The 16,429-nt window shown below is 47.4% G+C and overlaps 2 protein-coding genes across 4 annotated transcripts in view; one reads left to right on the forward strand and one right to left on the reverse strand.

Annotated features, from left to right (window-relative positions):
- The window catches only part of LOC144799839 (uncharacterized), a 282,553-nt gene that overhangs the window by 20,478 nt on the left and 245,646 nt on the right, over positions 1-16,429 (reverse strand). The window lies entirely within an intron of this gene.
- Positions 791-16,429, forward strand: part of LOC144799229 (extracellular calcium-sensing receptor-like) — a 56,124-nt gene continuing 40,485 nt past the window's right edge. Inside the window, exon 1 of the mRNA XM_078670495.1 lies at positions 791-1,048. Coding sequence (XP_078526621.1) covers positions 791-1,048 — 258 coding nt within the window. The remainder of the gene's footprint in view (positions 1,049-16,429) is intronic.

The following is a 16,429-nucleotide window of genomic DNA, read 5'->3' on the forward strand; positions in this document are numbered from 1 at the left end:
GCGTTAACCCAGCTATTTCTACTTCAAGGAGCTGGAATAGCAGTGGGTGCTGCTAGCAGTATTGAGGTGCATTAGCAGTGGGTGCTGCTAGCAGGACTGAAGTGCATCAGCAGTGGGTGCTGTTGGCAGGATGGAGGTGCATCAGCAGTGGGTGCTGCTAGCATGATGGAGATGCATCAGCAGTGGCTGCTGTTGGCAGGATTGAGGTGCATCAGCAGCCTTGCATAAAATCGTTTTACTCAGATAGTAGGCGTGTTTCAGAGTCCACCTGAGCTGCATTGGTGGCAGGGCCGGACTGCCCGTAGCGGGCACCAGGCATTTCCCCAGTAGCCCACCAGGGTGGGGCTGGTTTTGGGCCCCTGGGGGTCCGGCAATATCGGCCCCCTGTAAGAAAACTGGCCGAAACAGGCCCTTGCAAACAGCTCAACCACCCCCACCCCCACCCCAAGGGGGGCCGTCCAAGCAGTTTGTCAGGGCCAATTGCAGTTCCAAGACCGGCCCTGATTGGTGGTGATCTGTGGGAGTTCCAGGGCTGGAAAAACAAAGGCGTAGGGCACAAGTGAAGTCTACTGGATTAGCTGTACTTGGATCCTGCCCCTCAAACAGCATGCGGTACCCCAAGGTAGTACTAAGGCCCTTTAGCAAATCTGAGGGTCAGTGCAAATCCATCCACAGGAAGGAAAATAATCAACTTGTTGCGTGTCACCATCCTTATTCAGAGGTCAAATAAACATCTAAATCCTAATTCTCTCCCAGATTCCGATTTCGAGCTTTCCGCTGGTACCAGTCCATGATTTTCACCATTCAAGAGGTGAACAAGAACCAGGACCTACTCCCGAACATCACCTTGGGGCTTCAGTTGTATGACTCCTGCTCTTCCGAAGCCCGGGCACTTCAGGGCACCATGTGGATGCTATCAGGGCAGCGAGAGCCAGTGCCCAACTACCAGTGCCAAGCGCGACTCCCAGTGCCTGTCATCATTGGCGATTCCCTGTCTGCCTCCTGCCTGCTTATGGCCAGTGTCTTGGGACTCTACAGGTACCCCCAGGTAAGATCCCCTCATGATCACCCCACTGCCAGATGGTGCTTCCTTGCCATGTTTAATGTGCACTGAATCTTGTATGCTATAAATGCAATGCTGAGGCTAGGGCTCACCTTCAACACTCAGCCCTGAGGAAGTTGTACACTTCAGAAACCTTTTATTTTCTGCATAAACATACACAAGTTTTAAGTTACCCAGATCTCCAATCACCTACAGAAAGTTATAGCGCTCCCGGTAGAGTGTTGAGTATTCTAGTGAGTTGAATTACATGAACAATTTTTATGGCTGAAGCAATGTTTTTTTTTTTTTTAATTCATAGACAAACTTGCCCATTCCTATCGTGGGTCTCGAGTTTTAAGAAAAGCGTGTCAGATGTATCCTTGTGCTGTAATGATACTGAGTTTAAACATGTAAGAAAAAAAATTCAGTTCACAAAGGAGCCATGCACTGTCTCTTATCCACGTTACTAATTCGGGCTGCTGGCTAGTCACTAACCAGTGACTGGGGGAAAAAGATCTCGCCTCAATGATACAGAAACTTAGTCTAAAACCATCAGACACCCGAAAAATATTCTGGGAATAAACTGAAATATGTCAATATAATACCGGGATTCAATTCCACTTAACATATCAATACAAAATATAAAGCAATAACATTCCAAATAAGTGAATTATGCCATGTTGTATTTGTAAAGAAAGTATTTTCTGTTCCAAATTCATGCATTTATTTCAAATTCAAGATTAGCAGTCAGTCATTTCACTAAAACAGCAATTAAATAACTAGAAATTTCTTACAAAATAATATGAATTCCTTGTGGGGCCAAGATCACCTTTGCCCCACCTTGGCTGAAGCATAACAGAGGTTTTTCAGTAGCCTTCTGAAAACTCTGGTATGGTGTCATGCTGTGGTCATGTCTTGCACCAGCCAGGCCATCTTAGGCTAAAGATACCTAGGGGTTTTAGCGTCCTCTGCAGCCGATCCCCACCTCCCCGGCAAATTATTTTAAAAATTGATCCTTCTATATTCCCACTTTAGCCAACTTTTTGCGCATCCCTGGTGTAAACACACACCAAGAACATCATTCTCTACCAGGGCTTAAACCCCATGGCCGCGGCGGTAATTCCGCCGTGGCGCTGGGGAGGGAGGGGAGGCCGAGTGGCGCCACCATGCTGGTGACGGAACCACTTAGTCACCAGCCACGGGTGGGCTGTGCTAATGACGGAGTGATTCCGTCACGGCCCCGCCCGCCTAATAGAACGCTCCTTGCAGGTGCGAAATTAACGCAGCGCAGGCGTGGCTGCCGGGCCGTGACGTAACCACTCCGTCATTAGCACAGCCCACCCATGACTGGTGACAGAGTGGATCCGTCACCAGCATGGAAGGAGTTAAGTGGGCCGGATCTCAAGGGGTCTGAGCACCGGTAGTTTTTTTAAAGGGGTCATCGAAACGGGTCTCTATCAGGCTCTGTTTTGAGCCATTGCACAGGCGGTCCGTTTTTTCCCGGACTGCAGTGACTGCAGTTTGCAGTCACTGTAGTCCGGGAAAAAGGGCCAGGGCGCAAAACAGCCTGATAGAGACAGCTGTCACATCAATGTGCGCTGCCCACACTGCCCACTTCTCACTAGTGGAGAAGTTACGGCATGATGTCATGCCAGGTGAGTGTTGTGGGGAAAGGGAAATCCTTTAAAGAGTCATTTTCTTTATGGATTTTCCCTCTCTTTCTGAAACCCAAGTGCAGCAACATTGTGGTAAGGTCACCAGGGATTTAATTGGAAGCTTTTTCAATATTATATGTAACAAGCCAGTTCCAGCTTATTTATCTTATTCAACTAATAACTATTGACAAGGCCAATAGTCCTTACTTGTTGTAGGCAGTGCTTTAAATGGGAAAAAAAAGTGCAGGTACTCATCAAATTGAGCTGTGACCTGGGGGCGTGACAAGAAGGCGGGGCTAGGAGGCGGGACAAGGGGCGGGGCTAATGTCACTTTAAAAGGCGCAAGAATTTTTTGGGGTGCGATACTGACAAAGTGCTTCAAATCTGTAATATATTGTTGATACCCTTGCATGTATTAAAGATACTGTTAACATTCTCTTTCAAATGCTGCATATGAAATTGCTGGTGCACAAATGGTACATGAATCACATTTATTATGCACAGATTCAGCGACCATGGCCAGCTTATAGAAGAAAATCAGACAACCAACCAATACTAGTTGACAGATTATTGAATAGGGAGCCATCAGGTTTTCCTTTTTATCAGAGGCATTGGTCTAATTAAGTACAGTCTGGAATTCAGTCCACCAAGATCAATTGCAAAAAAAAAATAAAGTTTATTAATCTTACCGGACACAGTTTAGTTAAAGCCCAACATATTCAGCAAAAACGAGCTAAAGTACTGGATAAATACAAAATAAACGAAAATGTTGTGGGAATGCATTTGGAAGCTTGGAAATTGCCATTAAATGTTATAAAAAGATCAGTAGTGTATCTTGTCATTCATCAAAAAAGTGTCCACATAGCTTCAAAAGGGGACTTTTCTACCCCCTGGTTGCGTGAACGACAAGCTGTCTCGTCAGCTGATCTCCTTCCTAGTTGCAACCATGTTTTAACATACGGTAGGGGTTCAAACCTTTGAACAGGTGGGCCTACACATTTCAAGAACAGAAGGGATGACAGACAATTTGTGGCTAGACAATTTCTCTTGGGTGTAAGCAGATCATTCATAGAGCTAAAGCTTCTTTCACATTCACTGGTGCATACAGCAATAGTTTCAACAGCTTTCATCAATGGCATAAAATCTAGAGGCATGTAGACAGCTTTTACTTCCTTGTATTCTCTAAATCCCCTGATACTATCAACCACATTTACTCTCAAGATTTGACAGAGCTGCCTCACATCGTTGTCACCATATTGTATATCCATGCTGTCTTCTGGCCAGTTTTCAGGATAAAGCAGTTTTATGTGCTGCGTAAACAAATTCAAGTTGTCTGCTTTGGGAGTGTCTGTCATTTTAGTGCTGACATGGGACGATTTTGTAGTGGAAAATCTTGTTTTTAGGTTTTCAGCTAAGCTCCTGTAGAATTGACCTGCATTTATCATTGGAAATTTACTCTTTTCATGCAGTTCTACACCCCTGAATTTAAGGCTGCTGCAGGCTTCCATGGCTTCCTCAGTGTATGGACCAGGGGTGTTAACCATTGATTCAAAGACCCTGACTGCCCTGGTTAGCAATTTTTCAGCATTAGGAAGAGTTGTATCATTGCGCTGAAGCTGGCGTGAAAAGTCACTCAATTCTGCTAGAGCGTCTAACATGACACCAACATTCTTTACAAATGAGCAAGAGGTCAGAATATTGTTAAGACCAGCTCTATCTCTGGCATCACGTTTTTGGTCAGCAGCAGCTTTTGTGAAATGCTGGTGTAGTGCTGGGAAGCTCTGCCAAACAGCCTTTACGCTCCTTTCACTGGAAGCAACCGAGCGAATGGAAAGAATCCGTCCAATCACAAGAAAACGCTGCTCAATTTCTTTTGCACACTGCCTCAGTTCCCTTTGATTTTTAGGTGAAGCATGGTACAAAGAATAAAGTTTATCAAAGAAAATCTGAAAGTGATTTATGCCTGATATTTCCTTCATAACATCTCCCACAGCTAGCTCCAACCGATGATTGCTACAGTGCCACACAAATAATCCTGGATAGCGAACCTGAAGCTGTGTTGCAACTCCGGCCTGCTTCCCAAGCATAACTGATGCACCATCACAGGCCAAGGCGATCAAACATTCTCGAAGAAAGTCCTCATGCAAGCCATGCTTGTGTAGACACTCCGTCACAGCAGTGATAATATCTTTAGCTGTGGTGCCATCAAGTTCAAGTAAGTAAAAAAAAAAGTACGCACATCAGAATCATTTGCGACCGCAGCACGCAAGCAAAGGACAAGTACAGATTTTCCACTAAATGTGGTGGATTCGTCAATTAACAAGCATATTTTACGTTTTTTTTCTCAATATGTCCTGTACAAGTTTTTTCCTCATGCCTGAAGCTATATGGTCTAAAATGTCAGCACATGAATTGTTACTGTGTAGAACACGGCCCATATGTAATCCATTCAGCTGTTGCACATCAACATCAAGTGACATATCTACCAATGGCCGCCCATGTTTCCCTATTTTATATGCTGTACGAAACACGCGGCATGTTGTTTCCTGTTCTGCAATATACATTAAACGTGTATGATTTTCCATGCTCTGTCTCAGGGACTCCTGTGCAATTTTTTCTGCAGTGACATGAGCTGTTGAAAATTTATGCTCTCTGATTTTTTTACGCAGGGACAGCTGCTGCTTACATTTCTCTTTTCCATAATGAGTTACATTGCAATTGGCCCATTCGTGTGCAAATCGTAAGCCTTGGGTTTTATTTGCACCTAGTGTTGTTAGCGATCTACATGTTGAGCAGCCTAATTTTTTTCTTTCAACAATTAGCCAGCTATATTCTTTACAGAAATATTGCATTTGCTCAATATTCCAGCAGTCTGGTATGTCCCCCTCTTTGAGCTCCGTCGTAGCAGATGTGGTAAAAAGCTGTGTTTTGTCTGGCAAACAGGACAAATTCTCACTGGATTGAGGCACAGCAGCGTCCACAGTAATATAATCATCTGCATTATGATTAGTATTACCACCATCAGATACAACACATTCAATATCATCAGCATGCTCCAGCTCCATTTGCTTCCTTTTAGTGCCATGAGAGGCATCCTTTTGCAACCACTTCAGCAAACTCATTTTCACCACGTAGATTGAACTTGGATCTGTAGCAACCTAACGTCTGACACCAACCTCTCCCTGTTCACAATGTCTCACGAAGCCCGACGCAGTTAAACTGAAAGAAAAAAAATGTGCTTTGATCTGCAATGACAATACACAAATGTGGCACCGATGATGTAAACTGACTTGTCAAGATGAAATCTTGCATGAATTGATATTGATTTGATAAACTGCACACAAGGCGAATTCTGAAATTCCAGCAAGCAGTCCCATCCATAAGTCAAGTGAGTTAAAGAGATGAGGTAACTTGTGCAGGATCACATAATTGAGTCCTGGGCCTACGTCACATGACTGACCCACAAAAGAGTTTGCTGTAGGCTAAACATTCCATGTTTAGGGCCACCAGTATCACATTCTTTAGTATGCTTTATCTTTCTGGTTATGGACTAACAGAATGCAATACAGCACTGACCTGGACGTGCGGCACCTGATCAACAGCAGCACTAGGCTGCAGCTGCAGCCTACTCAACTAAGAACTGACATCAAAAAGATTTTAAATAAACATGCAAGCATGTATTTAAAGTGATGTAAAAAAAAAAAAAGTAACTAGGGTGTCCTGCACCTCTTAACTTTACCAACACTCATTTTTAAACACATTTTGCTGCAAGAGTATAAACAATATATAAATCTCTTCCCAATTAAAAAAGTGTTATTTTCTTAACATGCAGAACCGCTTATCCTTAATACATCAGAATATACCAGTGCGTTGAGAAGCATTTTTCATTTTAAAGTGATGGTTTTCAAATGTGAATTTAAAAACATCAATTCTTCCCTCCACCCTGACAACAATGCCAATATTGAACCTATGTTCATCCTCTTGAGCAGCCTGGGTTCCCATTATACATGATCAGTATAATTTATCAATCAAACACATGGGAGGATTTTGTAAAGCTCATATCCTAAAGTAATATTGCGAGGTTCTCCTATATGTGATAATGAAGTAAAGGGAGGGAAAGTATAAACAATTGCGTAGGATCACACAATTTGGTAAAGTGGGGAAGCCAGGATTAATCCCAGATTTTCCGAATTTCTGGTCAACTGGACAATGTGAAACCAGAAAACCTGGGATTAATCCGGGCTTCCCCACTTTCCCAAATTGTGTGCTTCAGTGGGGGCTGGTGATATTTGAAAGTGGTGAGGCGTAAAAGTTCTGGATGAGTGCCTGGTGGCGAGCGAGCACACGTATTAAGGTTGACCAACATAAGTAGAGTTCGGGAAATTCTACCTGCAAGCAAATTTTGCAATGGTGGATTTTCAAGCATATTTGAGAAAGCAAGATGGTTAATGAAGCACTTGCGAAAGTGTAGTTGTGACATCTATAAAGACATTACATGTGCAAATGCCACCAGCTGCCACTGTACGGTCTGCAAATCAATGGTAGGCAGTGGCAGAAGTGCTACTATTGTAATGTTAAGTGTGCGAAAATTTTGCTGGGGTACAGGGAGTGGAAAGAGAAAGGTTGTAGGACGAAACACATTTCTAACTCAATAAAATGTAAATACCTGCTAGCAAACTCAGTACAAATAGTTAAAAACATATCATGAGTTATGGAAGAACAAATGAAGCACTTTTTGGCAATGTTCAAGTGCGATTGAAACCCAATTTCCACAGGTATCCGAATCTTTTTAACATACCTGCTAACTTCCTGCATCCTGCAGTGGACTTGTCACAAGTGTACAGTGTATCAAAGGCAAGTGGAGCCTCCTGCTCGAGTTTTACTGCTTGCATTTCAAAGCGACTGCTTTCAGCAAACCATTTTATGTAGGCTGCATGCAAGCCATTCCTCAGGCCACAAAGACAGCACACAGGGCTGAGGGCTCAGGAGTCAGAAGGGATGTATGGAAATCAAATTGTAGACAAAGCTCTCTGATTGTTGGGTACTAATGGCAAAGCCTTTCGAAGTCCTCCCTTTATCAAATGAAAATGTTTTTTTTAAACACATTAAAAAGCGAACCCTTGTCAAAAAAAATCCTGTGTGTTAAAAATATGCATTATGCTGTGTTCCGCATTCCAGGCCCAGTTCTAAACAAGTGAGGCAACCTGTCTGTTCGAAACTCTTTGCAACCACATTTTCAGTTAAATTAAAAAAGAATTTCCATGTGAACCCATGAAGGGAAATTGTCCCATCAGCACTACCTTTTATACCTTATAATATGCTGCCAGAGGGTGACGGGGCAGGAGATGGTGTCTCAGACTGTGATTATGAAAAGTCGGATAGAGTACTAAAGATTTCCTGTAAGCAATCAAGCCATTACCGGATTACCACAGAGGCGGCTGGTAATGGCAGATGTGCAGCAGAAAAAGTGAGTGTGACCCACGCCGGCGCAAAATACTGTTTTTGTCTTTATAATCAATAGAAAGACAAAATCAGTATTTAGGGGTGCGCCAGCGGGGGTTACATGTACTTTTTTTTAACTTATCTAGACTAGTACCACGCACCAGGCCCTAATTGTTGTGGCAGCACGGCCGGCTGGCATTTCCAAACCTTGGAGATTGAAGAATACGCTGTTCTCCTTTGAGGATTACCTATGTGAGTATGTGCTTGCGGCGTCATAGGGTTCAGGGCTAATTTTGTAAACGCCTCAGGTCCTGCTATCAATCTTTCAATTCAACAGGAAGTCTGGGTCACCCACACTCGTGGTTAATTTGTTCTCGCTATAAGTTCTCATGGTGCATTGTTTTTAACAAAACTGAAAAAACTTTGAACAAGATTCATTATTTCGTCTTGCTCGAGATAGCGTGAGCGGTGGCCTGTTGGCTTTCTTCTTTTCTTAGGATTGGAAAATGCTCAGTAGCAATGGGAAGACAGGCGTGTAATGTTCAAGGACTGCAAATATGCAGTCTAGTTCTTAAGCACGTAGCCGTGCGTTGGCGCGGCTGTGACGTATCACGGCCGCGTGATGTATAAATAAAGAGGGCGTGGTCACGGAGCTAGTCCGGACCACGCGGAGAACTAATAAGCGTGTCCTGGGTCCTCTGTCCTCGCGCAGCGTTGATGGCGCTGCGCACCACAGCCCAGGGCCCGACAATGGCGACGAGGGCCTAGAGAGCCCATTCAGTGCCTCTGAAGCACTTCATGCCCCGCTCTGCCGCCGATCCTCGGTGTCCCCGGCCAGGACGGGCCACAGCTGCCAATCACACGTGGAGTGAGGAGCACCCCGTCGTGCATGGGGCAATACACGCCGAGGAGCCTAGTAATCGGGGGTGAGGTAGTGCGCCTGACCCAGTGTGATGCCCTGAGGAGCGCGAGCCACAAAGGAAGGTACCAGCCCCGCCCAGTGCGTAACAGGGCCACCTACCCCCTGCACCGGAGGACGAAGGGGACAGTGCACGCCCAGGAGGCCCCTCATTCCTGGCCCCTGCTGACGCCAAATAGCTGCGGCGCGCCCCGTGGGTGTGATCCACCGACCCCGGGCGAGGAGGAGCACGGTGCCCGAAATTGTCCACACCTGTGTACCCAAAGCAGCAGGGGGCAGAATCTCCCTCCACCATGGCGTCCATTCTGCCTATTGAACCTTTCACCGTCGACGGTGCACCGACGTCCCTGGCCCCGAGATGGAAGGACTGGGTTGAAAGACTGCAGTTTTACTTTGAAGGGGCGGGTACGGCGAGAGAGAAGCGCAGGGCGCTCCTCCTGCATCTTGGTGGGAAGGATATCTATCGAATTTACAAGACTCTGGTAGAAGCCACCCCCCACACCTATGTTACGCTCCTCAACGCGCTCAATACCCATTTTGAGCCAATGCAAAGCAAAGACTATGAGCGTTTCATCTTCAGGCAGGCGCGACAGGAAGCGGAAGAATCCCTCGACGCATTCCATGGTCGTCTGAAAGAACTGGCGAGCACGTGCGGGTTCCGCGACGAGCAAGAGGAAATTCGCGGCCAGATCATTCAAGGTTGCTACTCTTCCGACCTAAGAGAGAAGATCCTCCAAGAGGACGGCAAACCATTGGCGGACATTCTGAAACTAGGCCGTTCTAAAGAGTTATCCCGTGCGAGAGCGTCCCACATGGAAGCGGCGCTCCACAGACCGATCAAGACGGCGCAAGTCCACGTAGCGGAACACGTCAACGTGGTACGGCCAAAACAACGCCCTGCCGGGAGAGGAAGGCCGCCAGAACGCCGGACAGAATGTGGATACTGTGGAGGCACACCACACAAGGCACGTGACTGCCCAGCGCGCGGGAGAAAATGCGGTTCATGCGGACGCATGAACCATTTCGCATCAGTGTGTAGGTCATCCAAGCCCAAACCTGAAGCTGCTCACGCCATAAGGGAGGACCCAGAGAGTGAAGACATGGACGACGATGCTCACAGCTATCCAGTGCACTACGTATTCGCCATTGACCAGCCGCTGAGGAAAAAAAGGCGGCTCCCGAAGTGCAGGATAGCGATACAACACCAAGAGGTGAGAGCGACCATCGACACAGGGGCCTCGATCGAACTTATGGCGGCGAACGTCTACAACCAGCTGCGAGACAAGCCGACACTGAAAGCAGCCAAGATCAGAGTTTTCGCCTATGGACAAAAGACGCCCATACCGCTAATTGGGTGCTTCCAAACGGAAATACAGCATTTAGACAAGAAAATACAATCTACCGTCTACGTTACCAAAGAAGGTAGTGGGATGCTACTCAGCGGCCAAACGGCTGAAGAACTTCACCTGATATCCTTTGCCATGGCGGTACTAGAGGAAGAACTGGACACGATCCTTGAGGAATTTGCGGACGCCTTCAAAGGCATTGGATGCCTCCGTGGAAAGGAAGTGTCTCTGCATATCGACAGGTCCATTCAGCCCGTAGCCCTCCGCCATCGACGGATAGCATTCCACCTACGGAAGAAGGTGGAAGAGGAACTGGAGACCCTCGAAAAACAGGGCATAATAGAGAAGGTCAGTGGGCCCACCCCATGGGTGTCGCCGATTGTGGTGGCACGGAAACCTAAACAGCCAGGACAGGTCCGCATCTGCGTTGACATGCGACTGCCCAATGCAGCAGTGAAAAGAGAAAGACACCTGACCCCCACCATCGACGACATCCTGGGAGAATTAAATGGAGCGAAATGGTTCTCCAAGATGGACCTAAGGTCAGGATATCATCAGCTGCCCCTGCATCCGGACTCCAGATACATTACCACCTTCTCCACCCACGTGGGACTCCGGCGCTATCGAAGGCTCAACTTCGGGATATCAAGTGCTGCCGAAGTCTTCCAAAATACAATTCGAGAAGTATTGAGTGGGATCACAGGAGTCTTAAACGTCAGCGATGATCTGCTGATATATGCTGATACCGTGGAAGAACATCACCGGAGACTCAGAAGCGTACTCCAAAGGATCAAGGAATCCGGACTCACTCTGCACCGGGAGAAGTGTCAATTCCTACAGAACACGATCAGCTTCTTTGGATATACGTTTTCCGACAAAGGAGTGGCCCCTGACCCTGAAAAGGTGAGAGACGTGCAAGCAGCCCCAGCACCGACCAACACGTCAGAAGTTAGGAGCTTCCTCGGGATGGTGAACTTTTGCGGGAGGTTCATCCCCGACCTTTCTAATCTCACCAGACCATTAAGAGAGCTCACAAAATCCACCACCCCCTGGCAGTGGGGAAAGGAGCAAGAAGTGGCATTTCAGAACACTAAGGCGGCTCTGTCAGCAAACACGACCCTGTCATACTTTGACCCCACCAAAGCAACGAATATAGCCGTCGATGCCAGCCCGTACGGACTAGGAGCGGTTCTGACACAGAGCCGAGGAGGTGAGGACTGGTCGCCCATAGCCTACGCAAGCAGGTCGCTGACGGAAACGGAACAACGGTACTCTCAAATTGAGAGAGAGGCCATCGCAATACACTGGGCCTGCAGGCACTTCCATGTCTACGTCTATGGACACCCGTTCACTGTCTCCACCGATCATAAGCCTCTGCTCCCATTGTTCCGAGGGTCAGTCTCCAAGCCTCCCCCCAGAATCGAAAAGTGGATTCTACAACTCCAAGAATACGATTACAAGCTGGAGTTCAAGCCCGGTGCGACTAACCCGGCCGACTACCTCTCCAGGCATCCCCGAGCGGCAACCACCCAGGAAAAGGAAGACGCCGAAGAGACGGAGGAGTACGTGAAAATCATCCTAGAGCGATCACGACCACTGCCCATGGGCATCAACATGATCGTGGACGCCACCCGAAATGATGAAATCCTCCAGCTAGTGGTTACCGCCATGAGACAAAACGACTGGAAATCACTCCAAGCTTCAATGAATCAGAGGACTCCCGAAGCCAAGCGTGCTCTGGAAACCATCCTCAAAGTGAAAGACGAACTGTCAGTGGACAGTCAAGGATGCGTCCTCCGAGGGCCGAGGCTCGTGATGCCAGCAAGCCTGACCCAACAGGCAGTCGAACTAGCGCACCGTGGCCACCAGGGAGTAGTGAAAACAAAGAGCAGACTTAGAGCAAAAGTGTGGTTCCCGGAAATGGACACGAGAGTAGAGCAATTGGTCAAGGAGTGCCGCTGGTGCCAGGCGGCAGGTCCACCCGAACCACCACCCCCAGTGGTCACCGAAGAGAACCCGGAAAGGCCCTGGGAGCAAGTGAGCGCTGACTTCGGGCACCTTCCGGATGGACGCTACATGCTCGTTGTCATTGATGACCTGACCAAGTATCCAGAAGTAGAGATAATAACATCGCTTACTGCCAAGGAAGTAACTGCAAAGTTCGAGAAGATCATCGCCACTCACGGCATCTTTGAAATGGTCAAGACTGACAACGGACCGCCGTTCCAAAGCCAAGAGTTTGCTGACTACCTCAATGAGTGGGGGATCCATCACAAGAAAATCACCCCCAGATGGCCTCAAGCTAACGGAGAGGCAGAAAGATTCATGAGGACTCTTAATAAAGTTATTCGGATTGCCCATGCCGAAGAGGCACCGCTGGAGAAAGCCATCTATACGTTCCTGAGGGAATACCGGCTCACGCCTCATCGCACTACCACAGCCGCCCCGGGGCCGTCAGCCATGGGCAGAATAGTCCGAGACACCCTTCCTCATCATCACACCTGGACCCCAACTGAAGCAAATCCAAGGCAAACGTTGCTCAACAGAAGGCGCTCAAATGAGTACGCCAGTTTCAGACGGCGCGCCAGGGAATCATCCATCCGGGAAAGAGACCAGGTCTATGTGAGGGACCAATACCCAGGGAGCAAGTTCAGGCTCCCGTTCGAACCCCGACCCTGGACAGTCACACGACGGTCAGGTACAATGGTGACGGCCCAACGAGACGGAGAAACAGTCACCCGAAATGTGTCCTTCTTCAAGCATGCCTCCGTCCCACCTGGAGATCGGCCCAGTCAAGGATCGAGCAGGTCAACGCCAAGTCCTACGCCACCCAGTACCAGTTCCCCGGCGAGGGGGCACGAAGACATGGAGGGACAACCCATGGTGAGCCCACCGGACCCGGAAAGGCCCAGTAATGAGCAGTCTCACCCCTCGGAGAGCGGGGTGTCACCCATCAGAGCCAGACAAGACACCCCACGAAGAATCCTATTCCGAGGAGAGGCTGCCGGTTACGGACTGAGAAGAAACCCTGCCCCCTCCTCGCAGTTGGCAGACTTTGCTGTAGGGTGAACTCGGGGAACCTGATCTTCAGACTGGTAACAGGCCTGCCGGCCACTCCATTTTGTTCACATATCTAGAGGAAGCAAGTGACTCTCTCTAAAAGACTGTTGGTGTTAAGTTTTGTTTTGTCTTAATAAAGGTTGAAAGGAGTGTAATGTTCAAGGACTGCAAATATGCAGTCTAGTTCTTACGCACGTAGCCGTGCGTTGGCGCGGCTGTGACGTATCACGGCCGCGTGATGTATAAATAAAGAGGGCGTGGTCACGGAGCTAGTCCGGACCACGCGGAGAACTAATAAGCGTGTCCTGGGTCCTCTGTCCTCGCGCAGCGTTGATGGCGCTGCGCACCACAGCCCAGGGCCCGACAAGGCGCTAATTCACAAGGGTCACCAATTAAACGAGCAAACAGAAACGGCTCCAGTCACAAACTGCCCCAAATTATGTGTGCACATTATGGACGCCGCCGAAGTCGGACTGTGCTTGTGTAATGCAGGGGCGGCTACACTTCCCTGCATTACATCTCTCCAAGGGGCCCATCGTTCCACAACAAAAGGCGTGCATGGTACTAACCTGTATGCACCGAGGAGTTGGTGGGGGGTTCCTCGCTGGGTCTGGCTGGCGAAATCCCTTCACAATAGCTCTTCCTCCGACCGTGCTGATCCTGTGGCTCTGCTAGTCTGCTTTCCGTCCTGCGATGGCTGGGAAACCGAAACAGGGAAAACCAGCTTAAACTGGCCTTTTAAAAGGCCTTCCGACCCTTCGCGCAAGACCCTTCGTGCCAAACACCTAAAAGGCTGGTGACGTCAGACGTTGCTTGGCTGTGGTACGTCAGTACCGCGCCACGGCACACATTCCAGCCAATATGTGAGCATGTGTCACAGTGAAAAATGTGACGCATGCTCACATAAACCTGAAACCCCGACCACATTTTATGAGTACCGGTACTCTCCTTTTGTAAGAAATATCTGGATGCAATGATAGAAACAGCAAAATACAAGTCGGGTGGTACACTATGCTAAACAGAATTTTAGTGTACGTATCTTAAAGCCACGCCCCAATTCACTGGCCACGCCCCTTTGAGAGACCCCTCAGTTTTTTCATCTCACTTAACACCTTAAGTGCTCATGACGAGCCCAGCTCGTCATGAGGCACAGTGCTCAGGTGCTGTGAGCCGTGGAACGCTCACACGCGGGGATAGTTCCCCTGCTGTGCTGAACGTTCCACGGAAACGGGTGTGGTCATGACGAGCTCAGCTCGTCATGAGCACACGAGCACCGTGCCTTATGACGAGCTGCGCTGGTCATGAGCACGGGGCGCTGTGCGCGCCCCCCGCCCCCCGCCCCCCAGCACAGCAGGGAATTACCCCTGCTGCGAAGGGGTTAAAGCCCTGTTCTCTACTAATAAAACGTTCTGTGTGTAGAATCCTTGGGTACAAGTAAAACAAAGACAATAGTGCATGTCACGTGGCCTGGTCTAGGCATGTTCGCACTGGTGCTGCTCAGTTTTGAAGGGCTCTAAGAAACAACGTGCTGTATATAAACGGCATTTACATCGACTGTCCGGTGCATAGCAGTCCTTTTGCCCCAGGTGGTCAGTGCAAACGTCGTTTAAATACTGGTGCAAAGTTGTCTGCTTCCAGTGGTGAGTAGCCTACGGTGTAATTTCGTCATCTGGCCAAAAGGCAATGTCTGGTAAAACATCCAAGCTAAAGAAAAGGTTTGTACTTACTACTTTTCAAAACATCAGGACAAAGAGCCCCGTTAGTTAAATCTTGTTAGTGCTCAAATAGTTTTTAACTAGAAAACGTCCGCGTTGGAGCAGCATTACGCGGAATCTACGCTGCATAGCAGGAGATAAAAACACAGGGCCCGATTCACAAAAGCATTTTTAACCGTAAACGGACATTTATATGTTATGTCGATTTGTATAGCGCATTATTCACTTATGGGGGTATCCAGGCGCTTAGCAGGAGGGCACCGTGTATGTGCAGTAGGTGTGCAAGAGTCCTGTCACGCGGAAGTGTCTGGATGGTTGTTGGAAATGTCTGTGGCTGTTGAGGTAGCCCAAAATAACTTCCATTTGTGCCAGCCAGCAATTCAGAAAACAATTCCTGGCAGGCATAAATCGATTTACCCAGAAATGGGAGAGGTGCACTGTTAGTCAAAAAAGGGACAGTGTTTCAAAGTGGATTCACTAAAGGAAAAGCTCCCTTTTCTTAACACTCATTCAATCACTCATACCATCCGTACAATATAGCTTCTATTATAAAAGTTAAACCTTTCTTGTCAGATAACATGTATATGTTGTCAGTAAACACCAAACACCGTGTAATGAAAAAAAGTCTAATTTATTACAGATTCATTCTCTACAGAGTTACAAAATAGGCTTATACTAGATAGGAAAAATCTTTTGGTTTTTCATTTTTTTTAAAACCGAATAGAATGTTTACATATCGAAATACATCAATTCCATTTTGATCTAAATCACTTAATCTAATTGTTCTAAGTAGCAATAGAAATAAAATATTTAACATTCACTAACAAACCTATACTCAGCCTTCCATTATTTCTTTGACCAACACCCTCCTCTTCTTTATACCACAATAACACAACCACACAACACTTACACTCTACTGCAGCACAAATATCACCTCTTGCAGAAATCAAGTCTAAGACAAGGGCTCTTAACTCGACTTCACTCCTCTTACACACAACATACACTCTACTCAAACATATCACCACCCCCTTTGCCTTACAACTTCCACTCACAAACAATACTATACAAACAAATCCATTGTATAAAAAAATACATCAGCACCTCATTTCACTACTCCTACAAACAAAACATAACATGCACACCACACAACAAAAACTCTCACGTGCCACACCTCATAATACTTTCCATCACAAACTACAAACATACACCCACCTTTCAGACTACACAAATGAACAATCAGCAATGCCAAG

The sequence above is a fragment of the Lissotriton helveticus genome, chromosome 12, assembly GCF_964261635.1.
Source record: "Lissotriton helveticus chromosome 12, aLisHel1.1, whole genome shotgun sequence".
NCBI classification, from domain to species: Eukaryota; Metazoa; Chordata; class Amphibia; order Caudata; family Salamandridae; genus Lissotriton; species Lissotriton helveticus.